This window comes from Lepidochelys olivacea, assembly GCF_965140295.1.
Source record: "Lepidochelys olivacea isolate rLepOli2 genome assembly, chromosome: 2".
In the NCBI taxonomy this organism is placed as follows: domain Eukaryota; kingdom Metazoa; phylum Chordata; order Testudines; family Cheloniidae; genus Lepidochelys; species Lepidochelys olivacea.
In genome coordinates, this window is record NC_140412.1 from 203946339 (window position 1) to 203972808 (window position 26470).

At 39.0% G+C, this 26470-nt stretch overlaps 1 protein-coding gene across 6 annotated transcripts in view; it reads left to right on the forward strand.

Annotated features, from left to right (window-relative positions):
* The first annotated feature begins 7393 nt into the window (after positions 1-7393).
* Positions 7394-26470, forward strand: part of SATB1 (SATB homeobox 1) — a 90439-nt gene continuing 71362 nt past the window's right edge. For 2 of the 6 annotated variants that reach the window (XM_084621886.1, XM_084621888.1), the window contains exons 1-5: positions 7394-8630; positions 11350-11585; positions 15419-15595; positions 16246-16372; positions 17105-17228. In XM_084621886.1, coding sequence (XP_084478012.1) covers positions 11375-11585; positions 15419-15595; positions 16246-16372; positions 17105-17228 — 639 coding nt within the window. In that variant the 5' untranslated portion in view covers positions 7394-8630; positions 11350-11374. Of the gene's footprint in view, positions 8631-8721; positions 8792-11349; positions 11586-14354; positions 14531-15418; positions 15596-16245; positions 16373-17104; positions 17229-26470 lie in introns of those variants that run through there. The other 4 variants (XM_084621887.1, XM_084621890.1, XM_084621889.1 and 1 more) reach the window with 4 other exon arrangements.

Here is a 26470-nt window from a genome sequence, read left to right on the forward strand (position 1 = left end):
TAGATCCAATCCAATATTGACCCCTGTCCACATTTGGGTCAAAATTAGGTATGCTGTTTCACTTAACCTTTTTGAACCTTAGAAAAAGTGTGGCAGAACCTGGGCAGAGTTGTGAGTTAACGAAATTTGAAACCAGGACATTGCATGTGGTTTTGGGTTTCATAATGAAAGTTTGACATAGTTCAAGTCATCAATCAGTTCTAACCATTTTCTTAAACCTAAACTCTTCCCTGTTTCCAGCCCACAAGAATTATCAGTAGATTTTTGAGGAAGTGAATTATTAGTACTGTAAGAGCTGAAAAAAGAATGATTGTTTTGTCCTGTTGATGAAGCAGGCTATTGCATACCAAATTTCTGCTGTTGGAACTCATCAGAGTAAGCATCAAAAGTCTTGCTAATAGTACTTGAATGGTCCTTGTGTAGTGATAACTGCAATGGCAGGGGCTGTTTTGCATTGTAATATGCAGCTTTGCTTGGACTGTGTGAAAATCTCATTTCTACTCAAAAGTGTTGGATTAAACTTCTGTGTTGCTTGGAAGCCTCTTTCTTTATTAGCTCAATGTTTACTTAAGATCAAGAAAGAAATTCAGTAGTTTGTCTGAAAAAACAACACTCGACTGTGTTGCAAAGTAGTTTGGAAATATCAGTTTAACTCTGACTTCAGTAAATAAAAAGATCTTAGAATTTTTTTGTTTGCCGTTAGTCACTTACATCTGTAATATTAAGCTCTTCTATAATATTCAGTACAATGTTTTCAGCATCCCAACAAGCTCCAAAAATGAATACAGGTGCCTCTTGAACATGTCCCTATAATAACACTGCTTATTAGCCAAGTCCTTTGACATAATTGTTTGCAATTCCAACCCTCTGCCCCCATCCCTTGCCTACTAATTATCTAGTGTCTGGGAAAATCGGAGTTTTAACAGAGAGCACCCCTCAACATTAAGTATTTTTCCCACAGATGTATTTTGAAAATGCTACCTTAAACCAGAGCCTTTCAAACTGTGACCTGAGGGTTACTGGTGATCTGTGGAACACTTGTTTGCGAGCTAGAAGAATTGGCAGATCATATGATGTTGGCTTTCCTCTTTGCTTCCAGCTTCTAAATTGCATTAAAAGAATATATTAAATAATTTCTTATTACAGATTTCCATGTAAGCAATTACTGTAGTTGCCACAGGGAAGTTATGAGTGTGAATTGGTGGGAAGGTGGTCTGTGCAATCATGAATGAGAGAAGAGATAATCTATGGGGCTGTCTTTTAAAATGTGGTTCACCCTTTGCAAACCCAATGCCATAAAAACATTCTTATATATATATATTAGTGTTTGTGAAAGTAGCTATACTGACTTAGGGAATGAACTCTGTTTGTCTACACAACGGGTACAGATTGGGCAGCAGCAAGGTAAGCTTTCCCACACTGCTCCAACAAAGAGCATCATCTCATCGTGGGACCACTTTTAAGGTGTGTAGTTTCCATGTCCCCATTCAGTCCAAGATTTCTCTGCTTGAGACTGCCAACAAGACTGGCAATTAGTACTAACTGTTGTGATGGTTTTTGTGATGTGGACACCTGTCCATTAACATTGCAACCAACTTGGATTTGGATTGGCAACCTAAAGGTGAAAGACTCTATATTATCAATCTCTTTAGCCATTCAATCCCTACTCTTAATATTATCAACATGTAATATTTTTGTTGTACTTATACCATAATTTTCTCCCAGTAATTTGCCTCGATGTGACTCGTGGCAGCTAGAGGCAAACCTAAATGATCAGCCAGGTCATATCAACTAAAGTATGTGTTTTCCCCAATCATACAATTATCACAGTTAAAACAGAAACATACCTATCTAGTGCATATTTGGAAAGGGATGATGGTATGGCTAAAAAGAGCTTGTTTTAGCCCTAAACTGCATTTGCATAATCTTATCCATTTTATCAAAAGAACATTTCTTGAATGAAATATATTGCAGAAAACATTTGCAGGAATAAACACAAGCCTCCTTAGGTATGTAGTCGATAGGGAGATGTCTGCCTGTATGTGATTTTCTACACTGTAAGCTAACTGAGACATCCAAATGTAAAATACAGCACTGTGGGACATTATGTAGATACCTGATATTTTCTTGGGGATTCTGAGTCCATAAACTAATGAGTGCATCATATGTAGTTTTACCTCTGACAGATATGGTAAGGATAATTTACTTCAATTAATAAGCAATTACATTAGTCTGTATTAAACTGTAGTTAAGTTAAATATTCATTTTATGTAACTTTCAGACCATCATGTGAAAGAACACATAAAAATGAGACGGGACAGCAGCATTTTGTGGTATGCTTCTCGGTGAAACGAAACCCATAGCGCTCTTACTTTTTGACAGACACACTGCCCAGACTGGGACAGATTTTGATCAAAATGCAAGTTTAGTATACACTTTTCACTTCATTGAGAGAGATGTCACCAAATGCTGCAACTCTAACTCCAAAATGTTGCCATATGTATTGATCAAACGTATGATATGTAATCTGTGCTTGTGACAGTCAGGTTTGGTATGCTATTTGGACTGTAGTTTCAGACAGTGAGTGATCATTTCTAATATGCAATTCAGGGTTACGTCCAGTGGAGAAGTAACTAGAAAGTCCACTCTGCATTAAACCGCCAGACTTGGGCACGTGTTAAATAAAGGTATAAAATATGCCTCGACTTGAATGTTGCCCAGCTCTGCACAGGGGCACAAGGGGCAGTGTGAAGGGAAGTGCAAGGACCTTCCCACCCCATGCTCCCTTTACCTCTGAGCAGCATTAAGTACAAGCTTCTGCAAGAGGGGAGCCACTGCTCCCTTCTAGTGACCATGGACGCTAGCTTCCTGAAAGCCAGGACTTAGTATTCTCTCTTCCCACACTGAGCAGCAGAACTGACCAAGCATGGAAGAGTGCACACTTCACCTCTTGAAACAGAGGAGCTGCCATTCTGATGTAACACTCTGGGGACCAGCCAGAATTTCCCTACAGATGCCTGCTGCAGTGCAGCCTCTCTGCACCAACTCCAACACAGGCCATTACTTGAGTCACACTAGTAGCCTGATAGTTGTCAGAAATGCAAAGGTGGAAAATCCAACCTCAGCCAGATCTGGACAAAAATCTGATGAAACTAAATGTGCAGTCTCTAGTGCCAGTTTTGTGATGCTTCCAGGTCTTCTCCTGTTTGCTTTAAACACCAGCCATCCTACCAACTTCCCAGCTTTGACCCACAATGTCCAGAGATATACAAACTTACTCTGAACACGAGAAGATCAGAACAGAGTCCTTAGAAAGCACTGTGGCAACGCTCCACCCTACAGGCATTCGTTCTGTAACCCAGATACTGACAGAGGCACTGACTGATACCTAGCGAGTCACCTCCTCCCCGAGTTCAAAAACTGGATACAAACTTTCTTTGTGTCCATATACAGTTTTGGGAAGACACAGTCTAATTCAAAATATTTACTTCTGATTACTATAATGAGGCAGCTTTAATATAAGTATTTGGCTTCACTTGACATGCAACTAATTTGAAAAGTGCCATTATCAGATATTTAAACTATTGACTGCATACATTCCAGGGTATTTACATATCTTCTGTTTCTTTATCTATTTATCTCTTTCCTTTTAATAAATAAAAATAACATCCTCCACTGGGACATTATAATATTAAAAAGTTGATATACTTGAGCATCTATTGGCATAATGGTCAGTCTACAATTACACATTTTTACAAAATGTTAGCATTTTTTGCCTTTCACTACAAAAATCTGATATCAGTATCATAAACCAGTGAAATAAAATTTCAACTGAGTTTGCTATTATTGATGAGAAATTTAATTTTTCAGATATACAAATATAGGAATAACTATCAATTTTTGCTTTCCATTCTAAGCAAAGTTTTACATTAGTCAATGTTCAGAGCCTGCAATAAGTGCGTTAACAGGGGTAGGTGATACACAATAATGAAATTTGTTAGTGTGGTGTGGCGTTTATAGGGTATATGTACATATATGCAATTTCACAGCAGTTATTTTTCATAACAATTTATCTCAAGCCCAAGACGCATATGCATGATCATATAATTAACAGAGTATTTGTCAGTGTTTGTAAGTGTCCATAACAATATCATTTAGGCCTCTGTGCTCAAATATTATCAGATTTTTATCTCCCCAATCTTTTAATTTACTCTTGGTGCTTTAGGATGAATCATTTTTTATTTTTTTAACTTGAGCATTTTAAGTTCTTTTTCATATATGTATTGTAATACTGAGGCAAATGTAAAACAGATTTTAATTTTGTCTTAATATTATCTGGTGATCAATTTACAAGGTGTTATAGCCCTAATCCTTGTTCCAAGAATTTTTAATAGCTATGTATTAAACTACACCTCTCTTTCCCTAAGTTCTGCACTTTCCTTATTCTTGATCATATGCAAGCAACAGATACATGTGATGTCACTTGAAGTTCTCATTTTTCAGCATCTTCCTCTTTTCTTTAGTCTACTCCAGTGGTCAGTCTTTTTTCATCTCCTAAACTTTAGTGCCACAAAGGCTATTTTGAAAAGGTGAGAACTAATCCAGTGTAGATGTTCTCCACTATTTCCTCAAAGTTTAGGTTCAACTATTTAAATTAGATTTTTAAAGTGTTAGTTTGAATTTTATTTAGTCATTCAAAGATGAAATCTTTACCCAAAACATTCTATCTGGTTGGAAAAGATAGTTATCCCTTGATCATCTATTATAGAAAGTATCCTCTACATTTTCTCTTTTTTCTTTGTAAAGCATGATTCTTGTTGTTTTCCCTTTTTTTCCAGTATGCACTCAGTAATAATTTTAATAACCTTATGAAACACATACAATGTGTACAACTTTGTGTTTCACAAGTATTCCACTTTCACATCTTTGAATATTATATAATACATTCATTTTCAAGCATTGCATTTCTCTGCTTCTGTGATTATAATCTATTTTGTGCATTGCTGAATATGATAAATATTTTATGTATTTCATCCTATTATCATTTTCTTTTCCTGCATGCCCTGTATGTTGCTTGCACTTATTTCAGTAGATGTCAGCTTACCTACGTTTGATGCTCTGCTTTTGTTATAGTAACATATATGTGGTGATACCTTTACTCTTCACAGCATTTATCGATTTGTATTTTCTTTGTTCAGAAATTATATTATTGTAGTTTGCATTTTATGTTATTAACTCCCTGTTGCCTACTTTAAAAAGTAAACAAAGTTATTACAGCTTCTCTGCCTCTTTTTTAATACATTTTTTCCCCCCAAGTTGTTATCCTGAAGTACTGTTTCTCCAATTTGGGTACATATTTTCATGTATCAATTAAACTTTTTCTTCTGCTTCTAATATAGCTTTTCTTTCTTTTACAGTGTGTCTAAACTTGTGCACTTTATCAATAAATGAGTTTAATTTTCCTGTTCTCTCATAGCTTGTGCAAACTTGTTGCTTTCAAGTCTATCAAGTCAGTATGGTCTTCCCCCAATGAATCATGGGAAAATTATCTATTTAGCTTTACATATACCCATTTATTTTGTGAATACTTTAACAGTTTCAGTAGTTTGCTATTCTTTGCATTTCACTGGGTGGGCTTTGGACCCTATTTTATAGACTGTAGATAGCTACAACTGTATTGCATTGCTTTTTGATCAGGGTTATATTATTTCAATGTATTGTAATTTTATTATAATATCTGTGATACAGGGTTGTTTAATTATGTCTTTCTTATTTTGTTACATATGTCCATCACCATCATCCTTGCTGTAAAAGTGTACAGTAGTAGATTCTCATGCAAGTGACTATGGTTCTATGTACAACTTGAATAGGTACTCTGTTTAGTCCCACCTCCTGTCTCTGTACTGTGGTCTTTTAAAGTGTGGCTTGTCCATCTCTTCCATCTCGCATAATATAAAAGAGAATCTTTCTTTCCATTTGCATTGTTAGGTGTCTTGGTAGGCGAGTTCTGTTTCTTCTGTGGTATGCTTCCAACTGCAACTACTTCGGGGAAGAGCGTATTTCTTGTTCACTTTTCCAGGGGTTGGGAAAACCTTGAGTAAAGTGAAGCAATATTAGAAGTCAGAGACAGAGCATTCCCCTTTACTCGCCTGGTAACTTGAGTAACTATATAGCCAGTAACTTCATTAATTATTATTTACAGTTTGTTCCATGGCTCTTGTTAGGAACAAAAGCTTTTTCACTCGAGGTAGCAGGGAAATAAGGGTCCCCTGCCCCCCCCCCAAGGGGGTCACCTGCTGGACTCTGTCCAGCCTGATTTGTTATCTGCCTGCTCCTTGTGTGCACCATGCATCATGCACCTGCTTTCCAGGCTGCAGCTCTCCACCCTGCCTCTTTCCCGCCCCTCGCGAGGTCTGCTCAACGCTCCAGCCCTACGCACGCTTCCCCTGGCGAAGCCTCCGCCCGCTGGCGGCTGCCCCTGCGGCTGACCGGCTTGGCAGCCGGCGCAGCCTCACCTGCACCACCCCGTCCCCTCTCCCCGGGGTTCCGGTGCGCAGTCCCCCGGAGTCCCGTCCCTCGCCCCGGGTTGGCTACTGGGCGGCCGGGCAGGGGAGGGAGGGTGCTGATTATTACGCACATCTTGGCAGGTTGCCTGGATATTGCTCAAATCCCCCGGTCTGGTTGGGCCGCGTCCTTCCTGCCGCGCAAGGAAGGTGGTTCGCAGGCGCGCCCGCTCCGCTCTGCCTGCGCCGCGCGCGGCCCCCTCTTATTCTGGCTATTGTGTCTAATCAACGCAGAGCCGCCTCACCCTAATCAAGCTGATTACAAATTCCTGCGCGCCCTAGGCCGGAAATCGCACCACTTTCCCTCTCTTCTCCCCCCCCTTTTCCCCCAACCCTCTCCCCCACTCACCTCTTTGGGTCTCTGGTTTCCAACCCCCCCCCCCCATCCCGCTTCTCGCTCCGGTTCCCATTTCCACCCCTGCTCGCTGTCCTCCTCCTCCGCTCACCCTCCTCCCTCCCTCCCTCCCTCTACTGCCGCCGCCTCCTCCTCCTCCTCCTCCGCCTCTGCCACTTTCTCTCTCTCTCTCTCTCTCTCTCTCTCTCTCCCAGGACGCGTCGGATGATCCGGGGCCGCCGGGGAAGGGCTCCGGGCAGCAGCAGGGAGGCTGCGTCCCCCCTTGTCTCGGTCTGCAAAAAGCCGGCTGGCCTCGGTGGTTGTTGTTGTATTAAAATGAGGAGGAGGAAGAAGAAGCCGCCGCCGCCGCCGCGGCGGCAGCAGCAGAAAGCGCTGGAGGAGAGGAGGCTCTGAGCAGGGGACGGCGGCGGCGGCAGCAGGAGGAGGAGGAGTGATGAGTCAACTAATAATTTAATGGGGACAGAAACACAGAGGGGGTTGGGGGGGGGGGAGCAAAGCGAAGCAGCTTCGTCCGGGGACACACACACACACACACACACACACGTAACATCCAGCCACAGCCACCAAACCGGCCTAAATAAATAGCGAGCCAGGGGGAAACAAGCATCAAAGCCAGGATTTTTTATTTTTTTATCCTTTGCAACCTTTGTTTTTCCAGTTTTTCCTTTGCCATTTGCAGTAACTCTCCGTGGAGTTGTCTGGGTTTTTTTTTTTAAATCACTCTTTTGTTCATTTTTATTTTGAAATAATCACACACACTCGTTGGTGGACTCGGTGGGAGTGAAATCTCTCTACTTTTGGTGGTGGTAGTGTCTTGTTGTGTGTGCGTTTCCTTCCTCCTCCTCTTTCTCTCTCTCTCTCTCTCGCAACAGCCCCGGGTAAATGAGAAGAGACAGGTCCTCTCTTTATTTTGTTGTGTGTTTTCTTTGAACGGACCGGGAAGGCGAAATTAAAAGTGGCATTTTAGTGCCTTTTCCTGCTGTTTTCTCTACACCCCCCTCTACCCCCACTACAAATTCATGCAGAAAGTTTGGGGGCTGGTGGTGGTTTTGGGGGGAGAGGAACAGATTGATTTTTGTGTGCGCGCTGTTCTTCTGTATGCTTGTTGGAGAATAATAGTGTAAGTGACAGCCTAGAAGTAGACTTTCTGCTCTTCACCCTGGATAGAAAAGCTTCCTCTCTTTCCACCCCCCACTTGCTCTTGTCCGCATTGATATTATTTTTGAAAGAATAGCTAGACTCAAGTCACCCCTTCCATTTAAATCTACTACTTTCGTTTTTCAAATTTATTTTTAGTATTACACTTATCTGTTCAATTTTGAGATTCACTTCCTTCTTCCCTTTCAAAACCTTGAAAACTGCTTTCCTAAAAGATATTTAATATTTTTGTCCATTGCCGTTTTTGCTCATGGCTACTCTGTTTCTCGCCATTTATTTTTGCCCCTCCCCTGCATAGAGGAAAATAACAAAACAAAACCAAAAAAAAAGGAAAATAATAGCATTTCAGGGGAAGTAGCCTTCAGGACTGCTGGCTTTTGGAGGGGGGGAGTGTAGGGTGGTTTTTGTTTTGTTTTTTTTGGGGGGGGTTAGGTTTTTTTTTTTTTTAAGGACTTAGACAACATCAGTCTTGAACTTCTTCCTCTTCAAGAGCTCGGGCTGCAAAGGAAACCTCCTTTGTTTTTGTTATTTATATGCTGTCAAGTTTTGAAGTGGTGAGTTTCGGGTCGGTTTTGCTAATTTCACTCAGAAAACTGCAGTGTTTCTGTTTCTAGATAGTACTTTGCTTCTTTGTCTCTTTAAAAGGTCACAGTGAAAGCTTGGCCTGGATTGTGACAGCCATATGGAATGGATAAGAGCAGCGCCTGTTTCAAATGTGATTATGGGGTTTTATTGGGGAGCGGGAAGAGGAGGGAAGATGAAAAGGGGAGGGGGCTAATTCATGAGGAGTTAAAGAAATAAAATAATACTGATTACAGGGACTATTACAATGAATTAATTAAGAAATTAGTTGGTGTGTCCATGTGTGATCTTTTTGAAACGGTACGTTGAAACTGCGACCTTATATAATGTCTAGGATGGAAACTTGTAGCTAAAGTAAAGGAGGTCTAAATATGAAACCCGAATCAACTCTCTGCCTGCATCTGTAGAGATAATAGTTACTCCAAAGTGCTGTCATTCTGGGCAGGCCATGCTGATCCTTGCTCATCGCTATTCCAAACTGAGGTTTCAGTGAACTTTAGCCTTGGGCATGGAGTTGAAATGAGTAAATTAGGTGTTTTATGTGCATGTAATTTTGCTTTGTAATGTAAAGCTTTTTACAAGATGACTAAGTGATTAAAGGATGCCTATGGGTGGGTATTCTAAGGCCAAATTAGAATGACCTATTTGGTGTTTTGGTAGCAATCCGTACACTAACTAGATTATGATCTATCATTTTTATTCATTGTATATGATGTACTATTCTATTCATGATGACTGGATACTTTTTTGTAGCAATAATCTTGGAGTTGTAATGTACTTTTTAAGTTGTGCCAGAAGTGACAGGGATTTTCTTCTGTAAGGCTTTATTTAAGTGAATCCTCTTATTCTCAAGAAGTTAGTTTCAGAATAGCAGCTTTATAATAAAGCAGCGTTGTAAGGAAACATTGGTAGATATCAATGATTTGAGTCTGCAGTTTTTGGTTAGACTGCAGTTAATGTAATGATAAAGTAACCTTGATTTTTTAAAAAAAAAAGTGGTTAAAATAGTCACATTTATTGTTTAATGAGACTCATAACCAAAAACAGATGGGACCACGATCAATGGTAAACCATCGGTTCTCAGCATGTCACCCTACAGCTTAAGGATAAATAACCATTATTTTCTAAACTTTACAGTTATTCAGTTGGCATTCTTTAGGTTGCTAGTAAACATCCAGATTAACACAGATTCTTTTTCTTGGCTATGTAGGATGAAGCAGCCTGTGTTCAAACAGGATAAATTGTTTACAGAATTATCTTTGTAATATATGATATCTCCCAAGAAATCCAGACTTAAATAGCTTTGCAATGAAAAATGTACAAAATGCGTTGAATTACTAGGTAACTGAAAGATAGTAGCAATTATCAGATTCATGCAAGTCTTTCTAAATATGACTCCCCTAGTGTTAGTGTTTGTACTCAGTAATGTAAATACTAGTTCATAAATGAATGTCTAGTCACCTGTTCTTTGTGATTATATTATATACATAATATAATTGACAGCGTGACCATACCTTTCTCACTCAGAAAAAGGTGGTAGACCCTAATATAACTAGAATGGTAATCCAGAATAAAACCACTACCAGATACGTATCTATTTTCAGTAACTGATTGTTTTATAGTTGATAAAATAGGTTTCTGTGTGTGTGTGTGTACGTATGTATGTATGTATTTAACTAAAATCACAAACTTACTCTGTGTTTTAGTCTAGGGATTTTAATGATCCAGTCATTTAGCTGGAATGTGTTTGTTTTTAAAAAACAAGTTTTTGAAAAGAAATACAAACGTCCTAAAATAACCATTTTCTTAATTTGATATTGTTGAGATTACTTCTATTTTTTTACTTCAGATACCTGTATCAATACAATTTTACACTGGCAGAGGTGTCTCTGTGTTGGAGGGTTTCTGAAGTTCCACAGGAATTGTGGTTTTTCAACATGAGACCCTTGTGATATTTAGAGATGTTTCAACCTTCTTTTAGTTTGTTTTGACTTTTAAAAGATCCCATATTTGACCTAACATTTAAAACTTGATTACATCTTAATTTTCATATGTATATTTTAAGTTTTCAAAAGTTGATAATTTGTAATATAAAACAGCCTGGAAGAATGCAAAACCAACAAACAAAACCCCACCTGATCAGAAATTACAAGGCAATTGAGGTTCATATTTCTAGGAAAAAGATCTAAATGCACAATATTTCGTGTTGCTAATAAATCTGTTGCATGTTTACCTAAAGTTTCATTGTTGTAGTTGCATTTATTAACTAGGAGAGAGAAAGCACTTTCATGGTGGTGGTGCTTAAATAAAAGCATTCATGATTTACAACAAACACTTGTGAGGTTTGTAGCATTGGATAGATTGGAGTATGTAACTTAGTAATCACCTTCACCTATTTAATTCTCATTCTTAAGAATTCAAGATAGAATATGACTACCTAGGCTGCACATCATTGTTTGTGTTCTGTAGGTGGCATTTTTTTCACCAAATCGTTCAATCTTTGGAGAATGGGAACATTTTCTGAGGATAAATGTATTACTGTTTTTAAGCCATCTTCTCTTATTTTAAAATATTCATTTACTTATTAATTGCGAGCTTACAATACATATGTATCCCTGTACATGTGTTAACTGTCTACATACACATACGCACATTTGTACAACATATATATATTTTTTTAAATCATGGCAGGTGATCTTTAGAGGCGGGACTGAGTATGGATCATTTGAACGAGGCAACTCAGGGGAAAGAACATTCAGAAATGTCTAACAATGTAAGCGATCCGAAGGGTCCACCAGCCAAAATTGCGCGCTTGGAACAGAATGGGAGCCCATTAGGAAGAGGAAGACTTGGAAGTACAGGAACTAAAATGCAAGGAGTGCCTTTAAAACACTCTGGACACCTGATGAAAACAAATATTAGAAAAGGTAACACTTTTAATAATTCTGCATCGGAGAAATATTAATATATGCATTGCCATTTACGTGGGGAAACATACTTTTCACAGACTTCATTTATATTTCAGTGCTGAATCACCATTCTAAAAATATTTTATTCCCAATTCTGATGTAAATCACATTTGGGAAATGTATGCTTCATGTTTGGGTGGAGCATCTTGCTTTCCAGGGTGGAGTCTTATTTTTGTTAAGGTAAAGACTGTCTTAATTTTAGTTGTCCTCATTAGACCAGATTCTTCCCTGAAAGACAGTTAATGTAATAAACTCTCTGGTTAGTTTGTTTTGCGAAGCAGCACTGAAATATGTAGAAAGGTACACAAAATCCTAAAAACCTAATTCTTGCCTTTGCTCTTAGTGATAATCCAAGCTTGGAAAAGTCAACAGGATTTCATTAACAGTTGCAAGTTGTTTGAAGAAAGTTTTTAAATCTTTAGGTATCACACTGGAAAAGTCATTTATGATGTCAATCTTTACAGTTTATTTTCTTAAGTAAAATTCATTATTGAACAATGAACATCTTGGGCATCATATTTTTTTAGTGGCTGGTTTGCTGTAATTAGGCATTCTCACAAGGAAAAGGCACATTTAGAATCATTGATTGGGGTGTGTGTGGCTTTTGTTTGTATTAAAATACTTCAAAATTCACCATAATATATTAATCTTGTATATCAAAATATATCTTTTTGACTGTGTACTACAGACTTGCTAATTTAAATCAAAACATGCTGTATGTGTTTGGCATTTGTTTTAAAATTACCTCTACCTTTTTCTCAGTATAATTGCTATATGTTTATAATTCAGATTTTTCTTGCATTTGCTAAGCAAAGTGTAAAATGCAGCCAACACCATTAAACACGTAATGTTAGAAGGCAGTGGAATTTCATTGTGTCTGATGCGTAACATTTATCATACAATCATTTATTTTTTCCTCGGTTTGGCGAAAACAAAGAATATATTGATCCTGAAATGAACAGACACAGCAGTCCGTATTGTTAGATCTTTATCTATTAAAATGGAAAAACAGCACTTCAGCAAATTCTTTGGCCTCTGCTCATGATTACCCTATTTATTGATTGTTTGCCAAGAATGTATGCATCTTAAGAAAGCCAGGGTAAGAGCATTAAAAATATAATTTATTATGGCTTTTCAAACAGAGTGCATTAATATTGTACTGTGAAGCACTGGGGCTATATAAAAAGGACTTTCTGACGCCTGCAAACATATAAGTTCCATAAATTCCTAAATAGGAGATTTCAGCTGTCTCTGGTATTATGTGATATTTGCACAGCAAACTTTAATGCCAGGACAGTTTTAGACAAGGATTCTACAGACTTCACTGCTCCTTATGGCAGACGTGCTGTTTACACAGACTCATAAACCTTCAGCAAAAGCTCTAACGCTGCCTTCAGGTCTAAATCATGTTGTTTTTTTTAGCACTGACCAGTGCTCTCCCCTTTAATACTAGAAGGTTATAAAGTTGCTGCACTTGAATTTCTTGCCAAATACTAGCAAGAGTGATCAGCCAGCTAAGATTGTGCTCTTCTGCATAATGTTTTTCAATTAGCAGAAGGACATAAGTGACAGTCGCTAGAAGGTTTAGCAGCTTGATTTGTATTCAGATGATACCTGTGTCACACTACCAGGATACACCTTTGATATCTACAACTTGCATCGAAATCTGGTCAAGAGGTCCTACTGTTTTGTTTCAAGTAGCACATTTTTAGGAGTGCTGTAACTTATGGGACATTTGTACATAAAATGAAATATCAGTGCATGTGTGTTTATAGTCTAATTTTTGTAGCCTACTGGAGGTAGGGGGGAAATTAAGAAACCAAATGCAGTATTTCACTCCCTGCCTTTGTTGTTTTTGAAACAGAGTTATGTATTTCACATGAAAATAAAGCTTGATGTAGATTTTGCCTTCAGATATTTAACAGTGAAACTTTCTATCAGGTCAAACTTGAACTGTGAGAGCTGGGGAAAACCCACTCCCAAGTGAAGTTTGTGTGGGGTTTTTCTGTTTTTGGAAATCAATCTCTCTCTCTCTCTCTCCAAAGTGCAATTAAAACCAGTGAAGAAATTGCCAGTTTACATATGCTATTTTTGCTCTGGTCTTCCTGACTTGTCCTATTCTGTGATTTTAAAAACAAGAACAACAGAACCCCTCCCCCCCCTCCCCCAACTACATAAATATTGGCAAGCATTTTGTCTTGTCTTTCATGCTGAGCCTATTGGGCAAACCGGACTGAGTTTGTGAGCTTTTCCAAATGAGCCTGAAGGGATTTGTTTCCCAGAGACTGACTCTCTGGTGAACAGCTTATTGCAGATGTGGGGTGGGTGTGTGTGTGTGTGTGTGTAATACCTTTTAAGCATATTATCTTTTTATTATAATCTTTTGTTACAGAGAGGAGTACAAATGAACAAAGGGGTTTTAAAGCATATATCATCAGCAATAAATTATTTTTTCAATTATAGTATCTTTTATACACCTTTGCAGGTTAGAAAGCCAGCTGACATGGGCCAGCTGTGGTTGTTTAATTGCAGTGTAGACATACCCTATAAGTCTAGAGGGCAGTGCTCACAGAGGCATTAACATTGCAGGACTAATTGGAGATCCTGGGTGCCCTGTTAAAGTAACCCTTGTCATCATTTATACTAAAAATGATACCCCGCTGGCAATCTGCCATAAGCCAGTTCTTGTGCATCTGCTTTTTAACCCTTTTGCTTCCTGTCATTAAGGAGCCTGATTCTGCACGTCTCAAGCCAATGGGAATTTTGCTATTGACTTCACTAAGAACAGGATTGGGGCTGCAGTTCCAAGGTCTTTTTGTAGTACCCTGCTATTTTGTATAAAATAAATACAGTTTTAAAGAAATCCACAATTCTGACTTCCAGAAGAATGCTTCTTTCCAGCAGTAAGTGTTGCTGGGCTCTCTGTTAATCTTCTGGTCATGGTCTAGTAGATTGCACTGAATTAAGCAAAAGGTGTGGGGAAACATTTTGTCTTCAAACCCCCCTCCCCCCCCAAAAAAAATTAGTAACAAAAACAAGAAAATGACTTTTGGGCATACAAATGATATCTACAGTAAGTGTAGAAATATATGGTGTGAAGTAGCAAAATACATATGACAAAAAATGTGTCAACTGCAGGTAAATTTAAAACTGGATTAAAATTATTATTACTGTTTCTTAAAGATACAAGTCTTGGAATTGTAGTTTAGTAGTGGTCTGGTTACATCCAGAAAATGAATACAGCATCAGTTAGCAGTAAGTTTTGCTTTGTTTTCTTGTACAGTTTATTAGCATGGAGGTTTAACAAAAGACCAAAGGTGAAATTTTTAAATCAAAGGTAGCTGAATATTTTTGGCACAATTAGGAAAGTTTTAACGTTAATGAACAACATTATGGAGATGCCATTAAAATGGCTTACTCTGAAGACATCTGCAGTATGTATTTAGGTTCTCACGCTGCATGCTACTCACAACAAATCAGACAGGACAGAGACATCCAACTTACTTCTCTCCTGTCAGCCTTATTATTTATTTCTGCAGGCAGGTAATTCTCTGTTCGGTAGCAGATGAAGTAGTAGTAGGGTTATATTTGCATTCATACCTTTTATGGAAATATTTATTTTAAATAACTCTTTTTTGTGTGGGGAGGGAGTGGTGTTTTTCATAAATACAGAATACCCCTAGATATTCATCTGCCAGTTTATAAGGCTTTTAGCCATGTAACGCTGTAGATTTCTTCCTTATCCCTACAATAACACCAGTTAATACTGTATATTTTACTTTTTTTAATAGGAACTATGCTTCCAGTTTTTTGTGTAGTAGAACATTATGAAAATTCCATTGAGTATGACTGTAAGGAGGAGCATGCAGAATTTGTGTTGGTAAGGAAGGACATGCTATTCAACCAACTGATTGAAATGGCATTGCTATCACTTGGATATTCTCATAGCTCTGCTGCCCAAGCGAAAGGTAAATATGATTGCTAAACTGTACTGTTTACTTTATGGGGGAAAATGTAGAAAATTTTTCAGGAATGCAGTGCAATTATTATTGTTTCTTTTTAAATTTTTGCTTAATGTATTTTTATTTAGTTAGCATATGCTTTGCTCATGGAATGTTGAGGTAGATTATAATTTAAAAAAAATGACTTCAACTGAATCATTAGTATGCTTATTGACCTTAATAATCTGCTCCACTGAGGATCCACAAGGAAGTGTAAAGCATATTTGAGCAGATGGACTGTTGAGAGTCAACTTGCGTTTATGACTAAATATCTAGCTCTGTTTCTTTTATTCTGTTACTGATGGGTTTTGTGGATTGTGAAGTACTTTTAGTACTGAGGTCTTGCATTATAAAATCCTATATAATGTGTGTGTATGATTGATTGTCTTATTGAACTCTGAGAAACTTGACAGTATATTCGGAAGGTATTTTTAATCATTTACTGTAATGCATTTACATAATTTCATAGCATGGAGAGCTAACTTGCAGGGTTTTTTTGTGCTGGTCTTCAAATAAATGAGCATGGAATCCAGGACAGTGGCACTGCTTAAAATCACAGGTATTTTTTCAAAGCCTTGTAAGGTACATTTATTAAATAATTTCTCTGTCTGGCACAGGGCTAATCCAGGTTGGGAAGTGGAATCCAGTTCCACTCTCCTATGTGACAGATGCCCCTGATGCTACAGTAGCAGACATGCTGCAAGATGTGTATCATGTGGTCACGCTGAAAATCCAGTTACACAGGTGAGTGACACATACCAGTCCTAGGACATGGACTGCTATTTGTCCACTGTTAGGGTTAATATAGCTTGTATTTGATTCCCACTGTGCTGTGTGCTCAAAGTTTAAAAGCTTATCTACATTCCTTTTTGGTGGTTATAATTTTAAGTTACAACATGCTGTTGTAGAAAACTTTCATGCGTATAGCTCTGATACACATTTCTCTGGATATCTCATTAAAAGTATATTGCATTTTAGTCAATTAAATGATGCATTACAAGAAGGCATTTTACATAAAGTTTACTTAAGAGAAAAATATTTTTGCATATCATGAACAGTACCATCTGTGTGCATTTTGTAAAAGAATGACTTGCTCACACTTATTGTTGCTGTCTAGGTTCTTAAATTTCACAGTAACAAAAAAAGAAAAAAATGGTTGGTTAATATATTAATGCTTTTCATGATCAGTTGTGAGAAAGCATTACACCTTAAATTGTTTTACCAAGCACATCAGAGCAGGAAGGTAGAAGTAACATGAAAAAATAGTCGCCACATGCAGCTGATGTATAATTCATGCATCAATACAGCAGATGTGTTGTATAAAGTAATTAACTAATCGGAACAATCAGGAGACCGAGAGCAATCTCCAGATGCATCTGCTTGATGCGCAAAATGAAATCTGTCTGTCTTAAAGGAATGTTCTGCAGCAGGATGCAATCTTGTAATAATCCCTTTTCTAATCTATGTCTCAAATAGTTGCCCTAAACTAGAAGACTTGCCTCCTGAACAGTGGTCTCACACAACAGTAAGAAATGCTCTTAAGGACTTACTGAAGGATATGAACCAGAGTTCATTGGCCAAGGAATGTCCCCTTTCACAGGTACTTAGCATAACATGTAACAAATAATGAAGCACTGTAGGCGACACTGATGTGAGATTAGAGATTTCTATAGACTGTAGCAAGTAGTATCTGAAGTGAATCTGCCAAAAATACACATTCATTTCACCAATTTGTGATCTTTTTAAATATGCTTGATTCATTTCAGATATAGTCTTACAGTATTTGCCCTTGGGGAAAATGTGAAAGGCAGTTTACACTGCACTAGGTGCACTAGAATTGTCTCATACCAAACTGGATTTTTACTGGTTTTTGTCTTCAGGCTTTGAACTGCTTTCATGTAACTACTTTTTTCAAGCACGTGTTGAAGTTATTAAAAGGCTCTTTACTTACTGCTGTCAAAAGTACTACTGAAATTGAATGCTTGTTGCATAACCCACACCAGTTTTAAATGCTAATTCATAAAACTAGACAGTCTATTTACCGTACTGAATGAGTGGAGGGGAAAAAAAGAATGAAGCTCCTTAGATGATGTGTTGTCATTACAAACAACCAAAAGAAAATCAGTCATTTATTAGAACTAACCAAAATACATCTAACAAGGATGAAATCGTATATTACCCATTGCTAAACACTGAACTGCTTCTTACCATGAGGCTGCTTTATGTTGTTCTTTTGTCATTGATTTAAATTGTCTTGAAGGAGAATTTATTTTTCTTTACTGTATTGTGCCCAGTGATGATGAGGTAGGAACAACGGATTTATTTCTCCCTTCAGATTTTTCAAAGGTATTTTGCTGTGCTGAAGTTGACTTCAGACAGAAATTCTGTTTATAAATCAGTGATACTGGTCATGGTGGGGGAGAAAGGAAGTCAGATTATTTTAAAAAGTATTTACTTCCCTTTCTCACAATACTGGAGTCTTTCAGAAGCAGGGCCCTTAGTTTATTTAGACAAGATATTATATATCTGCTAGATATACATATTAGCTAAGACTGTTTTCCCATCACTATTTTTCCTGTGGTTAGATTGTCTTCAATGATATGGTTCTGATACAGGAATTTTCAGAGTGGAAATCAAAATTATCTTCACTGGTTGCAAACCATTCTAGTAATATGTTTGCAAAGCTATCTTGTTCATACCTACTGTACAAGCATGCGCGTTCTTGCGCTGATGGCTCATGGAGACTGCAGATAATTTAGGATTCGCTCCACTTTGGTTCACCAGCTTTATTTTTTTATTTGATACCGATAGAAAGCAAGTAAATTGTCTGGAGACAAGATTTAATTTACATTTTGGCATATTGTCTTGTTGCAACTTGTCCACATATGTACATATGATGCAACAATATAATGTAGAGTAAAGCAGACTTAGAAAGGAATATCTTTAGATTCAACATTAACATTTTGGTGGAAAACTGTATATAAATACTTCCTTCAACTAAATAATGTAGCAAATTCAGTGTCCCTGAGTAACAGTGATTTAAAGGGATAATGCCATGTAAAACAAATCCTATTTAAAATATAAGTCCACAACAAAAACAGTTGGAATTATTAAAACAAAGAATTGCAAAACCTTAACTTTCCTTATGATTTTTTAGTGTTTGCGTTTCTTTCAGCTTGGGGAAAGAGATGTCTGCTAGTTTTGTTTTATAGCAGATTTTATTTCATTATCTCTTGCTCTAGCTCAGTGGTGCAATGTTTGGGTTGCAAAGATTGAAAACAATCCGTTTTTTTTTATTCCATTATAAAGTTTAAAAATATGAATCTGGAAAAAAATCAGCTTTAATGGAGTTCGGATCTGCGCTTTTAAAATTCCATGTGAATCTTTCCATTCCTTTGAGTAAGCTTTGGATCATGGTATCTAAAAACTTTGACCTGCCCATCTCTCCTTAAATTATCAAAAAATGGTTTAAATGTTCAGACAGATATAATTAATTGTATATTACTCTCATGTGGGAGACACTGGTTTATGAGCAATATTGGGACATTAACTGTGTTTCTTAAATTAATTGGGAGTGCTCCGAAACAGATGCATTTGCAGTCTAGAGATCAGAAATAAGAGTGCGTTAAAAAGCTTAGAGACATCCTCTCTCCTGGGATCAGCTAGATATAGACACCTAACTATAACTTCTTAACACAGTCATCTAGTTTATTAAAAACAGAAAAATAACCCAAGGATAGTCAGATTTTTGTCTGTCAAACTATCCTTACCAATACCCTTTTTGCATCGGTATGGAAGAGTTTTTCATACGGTATGTAAAGTGGTTTTGTGTATGTGCAGCATTGCCAGTGTATCATTTGAGAGTGGAAAGCTAGAAAGAGTGATGTCCCTAACTAAAACTTGTTTACTTCAGTCAGTTGATCATGAGTGTTTGCATATAATTTCATTCAGAATACTAACAGTTCTCTGCTGCAAAAGCAAACCAACTATATTTTGTAGGAAAATGTTGATGTAGTTATGGACTGTTGATGATCTGTAGGCAAATGTAAACTGGATTTGTGAAGCAGTTTGACCCTAAATTATTAGGCTCTATTTCTTGACTCTTTTCCTCCTCCTTTTACTATCTTTTTTTCTATTTTGCCATTGATTTTCTTGATCATTTGCTACAATTGGTGTCTCATGGCATCTAGGTATAACGTGTTGTCTTCTTGCTTCTTCATACCTTCCTCCTGCATTTCTCTAGCAAAATGCCATTGTAACACTGCTGTTTTCATGAAAAGGGTGGAATGCATCTCTCTTCCAAGGTTACTGTAACTGTCTTGTTTTTGAGAATGTTGTGCCTTACTCCTGTTTTTCCCCACTTCCCCTAAGGCCAAGTTTCACTTACTATGCTGGCCTTGATTGTAAGGAATTTTCATTGACATAAATCACGTCCTGTGGGTGGATTGGAGCTAGCATGTGAGCCTAAATTACCATTCAATTAAAAACGTAAGAGTTCAGAGATTGTTCTCAAATTCTGGCCGCAAGCAGGCAAGCGAAAAGAATAGCTACTAATTTCAGATGGTGAATTGCAAGCCACTGGATGTTTGCATGCTGTTCCCTAGGTTAGTGAATGTCACTACCATAGACTATCCAGAGTTGTTGTAGCTGTGTTGGTCCCAAGATGTTAAAAAGGCAAGGTGGATGAGAACTTTTTTTTTTTTTTGGACCAGCTTTTGTTGGTGAGACAGACAAGCTTGAAGAGTCTTTCACCAACAAAGGCTGGTCCAGTTAAAGATGTTAGCTCAGTCACCTCATCTCTCTAATTACCACAGACTAGCAGAATATGTAGATGCTATGCAAGAAACTTTTCATGTTTGACTTACCAGGCTTTCATAACTTTTTCACTCGCCACCCCCGTTTTCTTTCTCATATAAGCCGATATATTAGAGTGGTGACATGGGCTAGTGGCCTGAGTCTAGATCTGGGAAACAGGAACTCCTGAGTTCTCTCAATAGTTTTGCGACTCTCATTGTATGTTGTTGGGTATTTGAGCATGTCACTTACATTTAGTTTAGTTTTCCTTTTGTGTGATGGGGATAATTAATTTCCTACCCAATAGAGGTGTTTATAGCGATTAGTATTTGAACATGACTTTGAAAATGTTTCTGTACAAAGCACCCACCCATAGCAGCAATGGCTATGTGACAAAGGACATTTTGTCATGCACCCCAATCACCTTACCTGAGCCCTGCCAACTAATCAGTTTCCTCTGGGACTACTACTAGCATTTTAAACCTCTGAAACTATTCAAACAGTCACCAACTGTTGCCCTTTTGAATTATGTTGTTATATCAACCAGCTATAGAAATAGTTGGGGAAAAGAGAGAGTGCTTCTGTTTTTTCCAAACATGGAATTGTCTTCTCTGTTTCCCAGACCTTCAGATTACACGGGCCTACAGATCAGGATAGGCAATATCCAGTCCTGGTATCCATGTTAGATTTAAGGCCTGATATCTCACAGCCTTTCAGGTTTTTAATAAAGGAGCTTTATATCATTAGAAAAAAGGGAATTACCAGTTTTGCAGTGAACAAGCTGCACTTGCTTCTAGCTTTGGAAGCATCTGGGATCTCTTCATGTGTCATGATATTTTTATACATAGTAATATTATTTAGGACATGTATTGTTTACATGGGTTTTTGTTTTTTCTTTTCTTTTCTTTTTTTCCACAGAAACCTTTCTAGTTTCTCTCCTGGAACTGAGACTGACTGACTTTTTAGGTGCAAGGAAACAAAAACAAACAAAAAGGAAAAACAAACCCACACAAATTTGGAAGCATTTCCAAAGTTGTATTTTTGTAAAATATGTGGCATATGCAGAATGGTACAAAGGGTTTTAATAGCTTCACTACTGGGATTAATGCAGTTGCCCCAAATGCATTTTGATCAAACCTTTCTACTATATCACTGTCCTGTATTGTGCCTATACATATTGTATATACTTTACACAAACATAATATGTGTATATAAAAACACATTTCCCTTTTGTTCAAATATCAGGCCCAGAACCTGCAAACTGTTCCACGTGGGCAGACCCCTGTGTCCATGCAGGGTTAGCAGGGCTTGGCACAGGTGCCAAGCTCTGCTTACCCAGATCATTTTGCAGGATCTGGGACTGCAATGACTAGGAAATGCATTAAATAGTCTTTTCTTAGATTAGCAAATGCCTCACATCTTGCCCACTTCAGAACTCTGATTTTCCACGAAGTATCAGTGTATTATTGTGCTGCCTCCTTCATGTTGTTCTCAACCCAAATATATATAGTATGGCAAAATGTTTACAGTTTGTTACTTTTGGGGAGAAATGATTGCACTGAGTTGTAATCAGACCTTAGAAGTTCTCTGGTCAACGTTCTTTTGTGGTTTTCTGGATGACTTCACCCTCAATCTCAATGCCTGACAATTTCAGGTTGTGGCTAGCTGATCCTCTCCCTTCTATCTCCAGCCTTCAGAGGGATATCCAATAGGCCTGCCTCCAAATTCACCAGGGATCTTGTCTCTCTCTTGCCCTGCAGTAGACAAGGCGAGAGGGGGCAGAGCTGCAGGTTCCTATCCCCCTCTCCATTGAAGGGGTTGGAGCAGTGGAATCCAGCTTCTTCCAAGGCTGGGGGGCGGAGGAAGAAAGAAAGCAACTTCTTTTCTTCCTTCCCTTAGGAAGACCAAGAGAGCTAAGCAGCTCTTCCTTAAGAGTTCTTTTACTCAAATACCTGGCAGCAGAACGCTGCCCAACAATATTCAGCTACCTAAATGCCAAATTATTGTATAGCTACGAAGATATTACATTCAGTAGGGACAGGAATTGAGTATCTTAAACTGGTAGACGTTCTGGCCATCTTGGTAAACAATAGTCCATATTAAAAAGGTCCCTTTTGTATGAAACTAAAAGTTAACACAGAACTTTTTTTTTTTTCCCAGTTGAAAAACTTTTTGTAATAATTAACCACTATATTCTGGGCCACTGAACAATTGTAAAGTTTTGCTTTTGACTTCAATGGGACCAGGATTTGGGTTTACCATAATGCGTGTTTGTGTACACTAAAATTATTTTTAATAATGAACTAAAAGGTGGGTTTTCCCCCTTTTTTAATTTTACCTGCTAGACCTAAAGATTTCTGTTTCTTTTGCAACAGTTAATGGTATCACTAATATCTAAAGCAGAACAGGGAGCCGCATTCTTTACATTGCTCTAGATTTTTTTTTAAAGATGCCCTCGATTATTGTAGGGGAAACACAGAACCTTGAGGGCCTGGACACAGGTTTTGGCAGGTTAGTGAGGGGAAAACTGACTTTTAGAACAATTTAAGTGTATTTATACATGTTGACTTGGTATCTGTGTTTGGTTTTTTTTGTTAAAAAATTTTAAAGTGTTAACTTTCATTTTACCTTGAAAGTTAATATTGATAAATGTTGTTGTTTGTTTTTTTTAATTGATATAACCTTTTCTGTCATCTATATCAATGGTTTTCAAACCTTTTTTTCTGGGGATCCAGTTGAAGGAAATTGTTTGCCTGCGACCCAACGGAGCTGGGGATGAGGGTCTGGGGTGTGTGAGGGCCTCAGGGCGGAGGGCTAGGGTGCAGGGGTGAGGGCTGTGGGGTTCAGGGTGTTCAGGGAGGGGGCTCTGGGCTGGGGCAGGGGGTTGGAATGAGGGCTCTGGACTGGGGGTGAAGGCTCTGGGCTGGGGCTGAGGGGTTTGGGGTCCAGGAAGGGGTTCCAGGTTTTGGGGGGGCTCAGGGCTGGGGCAGGGGATTGGAGCATGGACTTTCCTCCGGCAGCTCCTGGTCAGCACCACAGGCACTGTCCCCTCCAGTTCCCGTTGGCCAGTTTCCGGCCAGCGTGAGTGCAGAGCCAGTGCTCAGGGCAGGGGCAGCACGCGTACCCCTGTGATCTCCCTGCCTAGTAACCGGACCCACTGCTGGCCACTTCCAGGGCGCAGCGTGGTGTCGGAACAGGTAGGCAGTAGCCTGTCTTAGCTGGGCAATACCGCCGACGGGGCTTTTAACGTCCCGGTCTGCAGTGCTGACCAGAGCAAGGCACCCCACGACTTTACATGCCACTACCCAGTACTGGGTCGTGACCCACGGTTTGAAAAACACTGATCTATATGGCTCAGGTATTTTTAATGGGATACAGAGCCTTTTGCTTCAAGGACAGTAATGCCTGAAAGTTAGAAGAGCAGCTCTGTGTAGCTCAAAAGCTTGCCTCTTTCACCAACAGAAGTTGGTCCAATAAAAGCTATTATCTCACCTACCTCTTCTCTAATATCCTGGGACCAGCACAGCTACAACAACACTGCAAATACCAGCACACCAGCATACAGTAGTTTAGGTGAAATGAGTACTGCTCTTAGTCTAGTTCTTAGTGGACAGGTGTCAGTGACAGAAGCCATCATCATGAATGGCACTCCTGTGACAACCTTTGCAGAGGGGCGAGGGCCTGGCAGAGATGCTGACCATCCCTAATTTTTCATAACCCCCCCTGATTTTTACATTATCTAGGCTTAAATCTACTAATTTTCCAAGCATACACACACACTTATATAAAATGTATGCGTCACTCACAACCACTTGGGTTCAACAAACCCAGCAAATAATGCCATGGGGTGAGAGTGAGAGAGACAGTATGTTCTTCACCATCCCTGCAGCACGTGCCCAGACAGCACAGTGACAGTCTGAGAGGAGGCAAGCTGTGACCAATTTGAATGGGTTGGGGCACTGCTGAATTAACCGCCTAAATCACAGGCTGCGTGTTGCGTTGTAGCTGCCCTGTGTATACCCTGCTGGACTACGTTAATGTGCTGGAGGTGCTTAGAGCATGCCAGGAGGGTCCGCAAGGGACTATTAAAACACCAACACACAGCCTCCGGTTTAGGCAATGAATCCAGCATCCTAAGCCCTACTGCCAATCACCCCAGCTTGCCTCGTATTAGACCCTCACTTTGAAGTCTGCGGGGGAGGCAGCGTCAGTTGAGTGGATGCAACAGAAGGATCATCTTGGGAAGGAGGTCCAGGCCTGGAACTGGCCAAGGTAATTTTATACTGCTTTGCAGTCCTCGAGGGCATTTCCCTGGGGACAGTCCTCCCCTTCTCCCTGTTTGGGGGTGGGAGTCAGTGGTGCAATGAGGGATGGGAGCCTGAGGACCCAGGCTTCTCTCTCCCTTGGCTAAAGATGAGAAAGGTGGGGAGGAGAGGTACTGTTCGGTATGGTTAGAGGAGAGGTCCCAGTTTCTGGGTTCAGGGGAGAAGTCCAAGCAACCTCCCTAATGTTTTTTTGATAAACATCACGAAAAGCCTCAGACCAAGGTTGGCATCTCTGGACTGGACGGGGATGGAGGCTGAACTTTCCTCAAGGTGACTCTTACAAGTAATTAGTTAAGAATATCCATGATATGGCATGAGGCTTTTCTTGCTATTCCCTATGCTGCTATACCTTTTCTGTGGGTACATTTAAATAATCTTCAGTCTCTGGTACTTTCAATCTGGCATCTTCTATGAGTATTGGCACACAGGAGGGAAAAAAGGGGGGCGGGGGAGGGGAAAACCATTCACTAAGAAATGCCAGAAAATTCCAGTGTTAAGACTAACTTCATCCTTAACTTTTGCTGCTATGGTGCCTCTTTCCCAACTTAAATAGAGAACAAAGAGTCTCCTCTCTAATTAGAATTTCTAAGGGTTTTTCTACCCCCCCACCCCAGTTTAAATCAGACTCTCAACATTGTTTAGATATTATTTTTTGAAGATTTAAAACATGTCTAGATGTTTCTGTACATAATATAAAACAATTTCCTGACCTGAACATTTAATAGAAGGAAAATAGGATTACTGTGAAGAGGTAGAAAGGTATTTATACCTGAAACATTATAACTAAGGCTCAAAACATTCCCTCCAGGAGGGAAATTCATGAACTGGACTAGAAGAATCAGTTTCTTTTCCTGGGTTTACTCACTGACTGATTGGGGATGGCATGTGTTCCTTACCAAATCAATATAGGCTCTGACCTCAGAGGGCCCTGCTAGTACAGCAATGAAGGGACCTACTGTCATGGGGCCCCCACGTGCATCTGCTTCCAGCTCGGGCTAGGGATTCCAATCTTGGAAGGATGTTTTTGTGCAAGCTAATGCATGATACTTTGCGCAACCGACTCTCAGAAGATAAATGCTGAGATTCTAGGCAGCAGCCTTTTATTCACCTCTGGCCCCGACACTGCAGAGCCCTAAACTCAGAGGAGGAGGTTCTGTGGATTGCAGGCAGATGATGATGTTTCTGTGCTTCTTCCGATTCTCCAGGTACTGGCCAATTCTGGTCTGTACTTGTGTGGTTTTCAGTCTGTACTCACGTGAAGGGTGTCTGCATAATATGGCCTTGAAGTTTTAGGGAAGTGGCAGGAGTAAAATAAGGAACACGGTGCTAATTTCAGAGAAAAGATGCCTTGTATACATTATAAAACTGAACTCTGTTTTATTTCACTTTCACTGCAATGATGATCTTGACAGAAGCCATATACAATAACTAGTGTTTAAAGTGTCCTTTATATATATCTTTGCAGCATATTTAGTGCCAGTAAATAATACACTGCTCAGGAATTGCACATTTATTATAAATGCTTTCTTATATCATTTCTTAATGCACCACTTAAGACATTTTATGTCTATAGATGTGTCTGAGTGTGAACCCTGATTTTCTCTAACTTACGCTAGGGGGTTATTCCCCAGCTACTCCCCAGTTTTCTTTTAAAACAAGATTTGCAAATAACACATAAAAGAAAAATTGTATTGGAAACTGGTTGATTGTAGAGTACTATAAG